We start from the raw sequence: 9,318 nt of genomic DNA, 5'->3' as shown, positions 1-9,318 counted from the left end.
GAGCACTGGAACAGGCTGCCCAGAGAGGTTGTGGAGTTTCCTTCTCTGGAGACTTTCAAAGCCAACCTGGATGTGTTCCTGTGTGGCCTGTCCTAGGTGATCCTGCTTTGGCAGTGGGATTGGACCCAATGATCTGTGGAGGTCCTTTTCCATCCCTATGATTCAATGATCAGGCCCGAAGTTTTCAATTCTTACATAAGATTTTAGTGGATTGCTATATCTGGCTTGTAGCTGTGTCTGTGTTTGCATAGCAGCCATGGATTAATAAAAATAATACAAAGCAGCTTTGAACTTGGGAACAATTGGAATGTTGGCTGAGAATATCTTTGAAGAAACATTAAGGTGAATCCTTTTGTGGCTTTTTAGGATTTTGGTGAAGAGGTAGAAGACTTAAAGTACGCCGTGAAGGAATCTATGAAACTGAATCATCAGTATGAGAGGTGCTTGAAAGAAATCACTGCAGTGCATGGGCTGCCTTTTACAGCACATCTCTAACTGCTGATTCATTCAATGGCAAGCTGTGACCATTTGAGGCTGTGCCTTTAAGAAAAGAGACAGTGCTGGGACACTATGGCTGAATGTTTTGAAATATTAACAAAAACAATCAGATATTCTAAACTAATTTCATTGGTGGATTGGTAAAATGCAGTTTTAAGCTTAGGTGCAGCTGGAACTTTCCTCAGTTCACTCCTTTCCTTCTCCCTTTCCAGCTCCTCTGCCTCTGGGCTCCCTGCCAGAGCGACCTTGAACAGATAAGCAACTAAGGCCTACTAATATTCTGCTTTATTAATAACTGCTCATCATGAGCTCCCTCCTTGAGCTGCATGAGAAATGGATCAGCTCAGTCCCATCACTACCAACCCATGTTCATCACAGATTCAAATGCAGCAGGGACCCAGAATTGCCATGAAGATTCCTCTGGTGTCAGAACAGAAAGTGACCAACAGCCCAAGCCCAGAGGACAAGAGTCCCATTGTGGTGGGCTGAAATTTCCCCCCAGCATTAGCTTTGCCAGAGCAGCTCAGTTAGAAGCAAATTAAGCTGTATTGACAAGCAAGAGCTACACTCTACAATGGAAGGCAATGAACAGGTACAAAACATACAGGAGTGACAATATCAGACAGGTGTTAACAATTAGCAAACGACATGAAACCCCCCTGGTCAGAGAGCAGGGAAGCTGTTCCTCTTTCCCTACCACCCTGTTCCAAGAGAGAAAGGAGGAGTGGAGAGAGAAAAAAAGCAGTGGGTTAGACTTAGCCAAGGCCAGACAAAGCAGGTGATCTCTCCCCAGCAAAGCAAAACAGCTGAGATCAGAGGAGAAGAGAGAGAATTGTTATGTTACAGCTCCTCTGATTCCAGATATTTACCCAATTAATTTGTTTAGAATAATATTTTCTTTTCCTTTTTACACCCAATAGTGATCTATTTACTTTTGTTTCTACTTTTCTGCTCAAAACCTGTAACTAAATTTTCAAGGCATAGCCTTAGGGTGTGGAGGTGGTGGTCCCAGGCTATGGTGGTGATGATGAGGCCATTGCCCAGCAGGGCAGCCGGGTAGATGGCCAGGAAGAGCCAGAAGTGCAGGAGCTGCAGCTGCCCTGTGCCTATGAATGGCAGGAGGAGGAAGTGGCTGAGGGAGCTGCTGTTGGACATCTACTGCCTCTGGCCATGTCAGAAGAGAAGACAGTAGTGACAAGTGAGAGGAGACTTCTCTCAGCACAGCCAAAACCACTCTCCACAGACCCTCCCCTGTCACACAGACACCTGCTGCTTCTTCTCAGGGACCTTCCTTTAGCTCCAAGGCTGGAGCACTGCTTGATCCTGGCTTTAGGTAAAAGGCAAGAGTGGGAGAGCTCCCCATGGACTCTAAGTCACCCTGCTCTGCCCCTCAGCTGGAGGGTGACCATGCTCCCATGTCACCCTGAGAAGCCACCAGACACTGCTGGGAGCAGAGGGATCTACCACACACCACTCATTGTCTCTGGGTCTTAGCATCCCACTTCTAGTCCAGGTGGCTCTTGGCTCAGTGTCCCCTGGAAGGCAGCACAGCCTGGATGGACACCTCAAGGACACAGCCAAGGCATGACCATGGCAGCTCCTGCAAGTCAGCTCATTGCCAGCCTCACAGCCTGCACTGCCCAGAGCTTCACAGGCTGGAGGACAGCTGGGACATCTCATTGCTGTGGCTCCACCTGCACAGGCTGTGCCTGGCTCTGCAGCTGAAGCTTCTGTGCCCAGAGAGCCATCAGCAACACAAAGAGCATCTGATACAGGCAAGGAGAGGGACAGACACACTCAGGAAAGCCCTCAGGTGAGGAGTGTAGGCACTTGGTGAGGTTCCCTTTAAAGCACTGTGTGATGGTTTAAGAGTCTCAGGCCCTGTTCTAAAGGCACAGCTGAGTTTTTCTCCACACCAGCCAGGCCAGAGACAGTGGGAGCAAAGATTCAGGAGAGCAGAGACTGGATCAGGAATCACTGGCCTGAACATAGTCATGAAAAGTCCCCCTGGAAATTATCTGGGCATGAGCTGGAGCTGAGAGCAGCCCTGACCCACACAGCAGCCTCTCCACAGCAGAAGGACCCTGCCCTGCCCTACTCTGCCAAAGGTGGCTCCTTCCAAACACAGCTTCTCCCCAAAGCAGCATCAAGAGCTCCCTGGACTCCTTGAGAGCTGAGGCTGACAGGCAGCAGAGTTCCTGCCCTAGCATACAGCCCCACCTTTAGGAGATGCTTCCAGGAACTACAGCCGCACTGCCCTGCAACCACTCACCCTGTCAGCAACTGCAGAAACCTCTCCTCCAGTGAGCTGTCAGCATCCTCCCAATCCTGGCCACCTTGAAGCTCTTTTTGCCTTCCTCATCTCCCTGATATGCCCTGGCAGTGCCCTCAGCCCTGCTGTGCTGTGCAGAGGAGCTGCTCCTGGCCAGAGCTCCATCATGACAAGGAGCCTGGCCCAGCTCAGCAGCAGATGATCAGCCCAGGGCATTTAAAGGAGCCCTCTGGTGGCTTTGGTGCCAGGTAAAGTTAGAGCCAAACTCTGAAGTTTCTTGTTGTGTTAATTGGTTCCACTTGGGAACTCCAGAGCCTCCAAAGAAGTTTCTCCTGGCAGCATTTCTCCATCTGCCACATCTTGTACTGAGCAGATGGCTGCAGAGTGTGGTACTCTTGATCAGACCTTGTCAGGCTGTGCTGTGGTTGCCTGCTGAAAAGTAATGAAATGTACCTTTAAAAAAAAAAAATTATCCAATGCTTTGTGCAATAAAAGCCTCTCCAATTAGCTGCAGAAATCTCGGCAATAATTAGAGGATAAGTTGTGGCTCAGCAGTATTTTAATGAGTCCCTTGGAGTATTTGAGGCTTATTACATGATCCTTAGGTACTGCCAGGAGACTCTGCCAAGGTACTGCCAAGAAGCCTCTCAAGAAGTCCAAGTCAGAAGAAAGCTCCAAAGTACCTTGAAGCACTGATTGGCCTCACTGAGGGTTGTTACTGACAAAGGCTCCCCAGGGACTCGTTAGAGCACCTTGTTAGAGGCCATGATTGCAGGGAGACAAAGGCAAAGTGCAGGGGAGAAAAACTTGCCTTTGGTCTCTGAAGCAGAAAGGCCAAGCCCTGACCACTGCCCTTGGAACAGAAGAACCTCAAAGCCTCAAAGCAAAGTTTCTCCTCACAGGCCTTGGTGGCAGAGGCAAGTGCCAGAGCCAAGGGCACAAAGACCTTGGTCCTGTTGGGCCTCTCAGCCTTGCCAGAGCCCATGGCCATCCCTACTGCAGTCTCTCCTACACTGCCTCATGCCTGCAGCTCTTTCCCTTCAGGCTGCTGATACCAACCTTGCATCCCCACCCAGCTCTCCCTCTGCCATTTTAATCCCTTCCCTGAGCTGTCTCAGCTCTCCCTGCCATTCCCTGACACCTCTGGATGGCCTCATGCATAGCAATTCTGCCCTCTGAGGGACATTTCTTTGGCCTCATCTCCACTCTGAACCTTCCAAGCTGTACTGTGTGGAGGTTTTGGTCTCTTTCCACTGCCCAGAAGAGCTCCATCCTCTCTGAAACCACCCTTCAGCCATGTGCACACTGCTATGGCAGTGCCCTAAGCCTCCAGACAACAGGCTGAAGCAGCCCAAGTCCCTCAGCCTCTCAAGATGCCAGCCCTCACCTTGGCAGATCTCCTCTGCAGTCTCTGCAGTTCCTCTCCATTCCTCAAGACTGCAGAACTCTGCACTCAGACACCAGGAATCCAGATGTGGCCACAGCAGTGCTGAGTCCAGGTGAAAAACAACTTCTGTGTCTATGTGGCCACACTCCTCCTTCCACAGCCAGCTTCAGTTGGCCTTCTTCCCTCTGTGCAGGATTTGTTCCATTTTATTTGGAATAGTTCCTCCCAGACCCTGCGGTGCCTTTCTGCCTGGGGCTGTGACACACCAGAGCCTGCAGTTCCAAACCAATAGGGAACGAGTTTGTACTGTGATGGGGTCCAGTCTGTCTGGGAGTGGGTAAGGTGATACAGGTTGTACTGGGAGGGATTCCTGGTAAGTGGTTGGAGGGCTTCAGGTGGTGTAGCCTTTAATGAGAGTGGCCCCAGTCTGTACCGGAGAGGCCTCCTGTTCTCTGGTTTGTACTGGGAGGGCTGCATATGGAACTGGGAGGGGGCCAAGGCTTTGACTTTGCTCTAGGGCAAAACCATGTCTGTACTGGGAGGAGATTAGGGGATGCATGTGTGCATGCGGCGGTGTCGGGTGAGGTTGGAGGCCTGGCTGAAGCTCTTGTCGCAGACAGCACAGACATATGGCTTCTCCCCAGTGTGGATCTGCATGTGCCTCACCAGGTCTGAGCACCTGGTGAAGCTCTGCTGACACTTGCTGCAGGAGTTGGCGATGACTGCAGTGGCTGCTGGCTTCTCTCTGCTGGGCAGCTTGTGGCCCTCGGAGAGGTCGTTGCTGAGGTTGTGGTCTGACCTGAAGCTCAGACTCTCATTGGAGGTGCCAAGATTGCACAGCCTCTTGCTAATGTGGCCACAGCAGTGCTGTGAGACTTGGGAGACATGGCCGAAGGTCTTATCACAGTCAGTAGAGGAGAAGGCCCTCTTGCCACTATGGGCATGCCAGTGGGTAATGAGGGTCTTGCTCCAGCAGAAGTTCTTGCAATAGCTGTCACAGGCAAAAGGCTTCTTGTCAGTGTGGACATGGAGGTGACTTTTGAGGGTGGCACTATGTCTGAAGCTCTTGCCACAGGCAGTGCAGTGGTAGGGCTTCTCACCGGTGTGCACACAGTGGTGTCGAAGGAGCTGGCAGCTCATGTTGGAGCTCTTGCCGTAGTTGCTCTTGCTGCAGCTGAAAGTTTTCTGGCTGGTTTGGACCTGCCAGTGAGCAATGAGCATTGAGTTCCCCTGGAAGCTCTTGCCACAGTCACAACAGATGTGTGGCCTCTCTCTGGTGTGGACACAGCAGTGCTGGAGGAAGTTGGAGCCACGGTGGAAGCTCTTGCCACAGTCGGTGCAGGCAAAGGGCTTCTTCCCTGCATGGCCATGCCAGTGGGTTATGTTTGGCTGCAAGTGAAGCGCTTGCTCAGCCAGCACAGCTGTAGGACTTCTTCCCGGGCTGGACACAATGATGCTGGCTGACGTTGGAGCTGATGCTGAAGCTCTTGCCACAGTCACCACATATAAAAGGGCTGGGCACCATGGTGGGGACAGCAGTGCTTCATCAGCTCTGAGCTTGGTGGGGAGCTGAGTCCACAGTCAGGGCACTGATTTGGCTGCTTTGATGGCACACAGAGGGCTGATGTGGCTTTGTCTTTCTCCTTCCCCTGCTCTTCCTCATCATACTCTTTCTTGTACTTGTCATCATTCTCATCTTCCTCCACATCATCATCATTCTCCTCCTCTTCTTCTTCCTCCTCCTCTTCATCAGTCTTCCTCCTTTGCTTTCTTGGGGCTACACTTCAGATCCCACAACTCTGCCAGGTGATTCTTCTCCTTCAGGCTCTTGTCCAGGTCCTTCTGGGTGGCCATGGAGGAGGGGGAAGGGGCAGCACTGTGCCCTCAGGCAAGGCCCCGGGGACCAAGTGATAAGAGAAGGACAGATGGATGGACTCTGTGTGTGGACAGCCAAATAGCCTTTGACACCCAACACTTGCCTGGATGTGGGGAGTCAGATGCCTAATTCTTATGCTGAAACCCCTGGTACTTATTTAGTGGGGGTCATCTACCTTGTTTCTGAGCCCAGCAGCAGTGGCAGGTCAGTTCCTAGCCCAGTCCCTGCCTTATGATCTCCCCCAGCTCAGATAAATCAGGTGGTGCTGACCCACTAAGCCCACCCTCCCAACCCCCTCCCACCAACCCAAATCTATACTGATGAGAGCAGGGGAGTTCTGTTCAACTGGGCAGATCTGCAAACTCTTCCCTTGCCCATCCCAAAGGGGCAGGGGTGATGGAGAAAGAATGACAGGGCCCCACCCAGACAGAAGCAAAGGGCTCAGACAAAAGCACTGACCTACAAGGGGTGGCTTAGCACTGCCCACACTCCTACAGGAAAGCCAGGCCTTGCTGCAGGCAGCTCCAAAGACCAGCAGCACAGGCACAGCAGACAGGCAGTGCTCCTGAAGTTGGGATGGATGTCTTCAGTGGAGATGCAGCTCCTTCTCAAGCACATAACCTCCAGTAGACATCTGCAGGGCAGGCCCATAAGAGAGGGGACTCCAGGCAGCCTCTCTCAGGCCTTGGCTGCAGTTTTATCCTGTTGGAAGATTAAAAGATGCTTTACAAGATAAAACTTTCAAGGGTAAGAATGGGAAACTTAAAAGTGTTTGCCAAAAAGAAAAGAGTTAACAAAGGTTCCATATTTCACAGCCAGAGTTGGGGAGTGGGAGCTGGCCTCACACCTGGGTAAGCCAAAAGGTAGCAGGAGCATGGAGATAAGGGAATGGTGAATTTCTACCTTCATATGCAGTTAGGAGTGAAGAAATGACTGCCTGACTTTGTTTTACTGTTCCATGCACAGAATCACACAAGGTTAGTGGCTGGAAGGGACCTCAAAAGATTGTCCAGTTCAACCCCCCTGCAGAGTAGGATCACCTATACCAGTCCACACAGCAACTCTTCCAGGCAGGTCTCCAATATCTCCAGAGAGGGAGACTCCACAACCCCCCTGGGTAGCCTGTTCCTGGGTTCTGTCATCCTCACAGGGAAAACTTTGTTCCTCCTGTTTCCATGGAACTTCCTCTGCCTCAACTGCCACCCACTGCCCCTTGCGCTGTCATTGGGCATTACCCAGCAGAGCTTGGCTCCAGCCTCTGTGCACTCACGCTTTACATAAACATCCATGAGCTCACCCCTTTGTCTCCTCCTCTCCAAGCTAAAGAGCCTCAGCTCCCTCAGTCTCTTCCTGTAAAGATATTCCACTCCCTTAATGATTTTTGTGCCTCTGTGCTGGACTCTCTCAAGCAGTTCCCTGAGGTCCTTCTTGAACTGAGGGGCTGTAGCAGGAAAGGGTTAACTGAAGTTTGATTAGAAGTACCCAGCTGCCTGGGGCTGCCTGGGAATAATTGGTGTTTGATTAGAAGCTCCCAGCTGTAGGATAAGAGTAAGGAATAACATGTACCTCCAGGTTCCCCTGCTTATAAATTAAGCAGGGATAGAAATACATTTAATGTGCTGGCAGCTGGAAACAGGAAAGCAACTTCACAAAAGCAGCCTCAACAGAAGCCAGAGCTGAGACAGCAGCCCAGCTCCAGCCTCCACAGCTGCTTCAGTTCCTGCTCCCTCACTGCTTCAGCTTCTTCAGCTTCAGCTCCAGCATAACCAGATCCACTCAGCAAGGGAGCGGCTCCTCCCTCACCTCCCTATCATGTCACAGCCACAGATCCTGTCTCCAGCAAGGGGACAGGGAACGACAAAGCTCCATGGACACTTTAATTGCTTCAGTGTCACACTGCAGACAGACACACCACTGGTCAGGGGGTGGAAACTACAAGTACCATTCCTGGTCTCAGAGCAAACACTGCTCCACACTGCTTTTATAGTACTCTCTGGTTAGAGTATGGTTGTATGCTTTATATGCTTGTGTGCTGTTCATACAGTGCATGTGGTACATGTAACTCACTCTGCTTGTGTGAGACAACCTAACCCACATGGGATAAACCTTAACAGGGGGAATTTATGCCCCAGGTCTTTCATTGCCCAAAGTCAAGGGGGTGGAATGTGGCAAAGACTGCATTAGGACACTGAAAATCTTGAGTGTGACCAGAGAAGGGCAAGAAGACTTGTGGGAAGCCTATGAGGAGAGGCTGAGGAAGCTGGGATTGTATAGCCTGGAGAAGAGAAGGCTCAGGGGGGACCATATTGGTCTGTACAATTAACTGCAGGGATGTTGTAGCCAGGTGGGGGTTGGTCTCTTCTCCCAGGCAACCAGCACCAGAACAAGAGGACGCAGTCTCAACCTGTGCCAGGGGAATTTAGGCTCAAGGTGAGGAGAAAGTTCTTCATAGAGAGTTGTTAGCCATTGGAATGTGCTGCCCAGGGAGGTGGTGGAGTCACCATCCCTGGAGGTGTTCAAAAAGGGTTTGAAGCCATGGTTTAGTAGTCAGGAGGTCCTGGGTGACAGGTTGGACTTGATGATCCTTGAGGTCTTTTCCAACCTTATTGATTCTATGATTCTGCCCAGAATTATGTCCCAAGTATTGCCAAAATCTGTTCCTACATGTCTTGCTCAACCCTCCCTTCCTCCTCCTTTATGGATTGGGTACTCAGCCAGAGCTGAGCAAACAAAGGGCCAGGTGTCAATAATCCGGGCTAAACAACCCAACCTGCCTTGTTGGGCTAAACAAGAGCACACACCCACCTTGTGGGATGTTGTGCTGTGCCTGTGCTGCTTCTAAGCATGGGCATACTCTGGCCATGTGCTCTCTTAGGCTAATGGTGTGTTGACCAAGTTTGACTATTGGCTAAATCCAAGCCCCATAAATATCACCCAAACTGTAAACAACTCACACTTGTGCTCTTTGAGTCCATCATCAGTAACTTTGCAGATGACACCATACTGGGGGCATGTGTTGTTCTATTAGAGGGTAGGAGAGCTCTGCAGAGGGACCTTGACAGGCTGGGCAGAGTCCAAGGGCTTGAGATTGAACACATCCAAGTGCCAGGTTCTGCACATTGGTCACAACAACCCCATGCACTGCTATAGGCAGGGGGCAGAGTGGCTGGAGAGCAGCCAAACATAAAGGGACCTGGGGGTACTGGTCAACAGCAGCTGAACATGAGCCTGCAGTGTGCCCAGGCAGCCAAGAAGGCCAGTGGCATCCTGGCCTGTATCAACAAT

The 9,318-nt window shown here is 51.1% G+C and overlaps 1 protein-coding gene across 2 annotated transcripts in view; it reads right to left on the bottom strand.

The window, feature by feature from the left end:
- Positions 1 to 6,822, bottom strand: part of LOC137455446 (zinc finger protein 271-like) — a 30,827-nt gene extending 24,005 nt beyond the window's left edge. Inside the window, exons 1-2 of one of the 2 annotated variants that reach the window (XM_068166265.1) lie at positions 6,493 to 6,822; positions 4,158 to 5,999 (exon numbers count right to left, since the gene is read on the bottom strand). In XM_068166265.1, coding sequence (XP_068022366.1) covers positions 4,704 to 5,378 — 675 coding nt within the window. In that variant the 5' untranslated portion in view covers positions 5,379 to 5,999; positions 6,493 to 6,822 and the 3' untranslated portion in view covers positions 4,158 to 4,703. Of the gene's footprint in view, positions 1 to 3,046; positions 3,200 to 4,157; positions 6,308 to 6,492 lie in introns of those variants that run through there. The other variant, XM_068166264.1, reaches the window with a different exon arrangement.
- Between the last annotated feature and the right edge of the window lie 2,496 nt (positions 6,823 to 9,318).

This window comes from Melanerpes formicivorus, unplaced genomic scaffold (genome assembly GCF_026170545.1).
Source record: "Melanerpes formicivorus ecotype bairdi unplaced genomic scaffold, bMelFor1.0.p_v2 SCAF_99, whole genome shotgun sequence".
NCBI lineage: Eukaryota > Metazoa > Chordata > Aves > Piciformes > Picidae > Melanerpes > Melanerpes formicivorus.
Note: the sequence above shows the minus strand (reverse complement) of the source record. Positions and strands in the feature narration are given on the sequence as shown.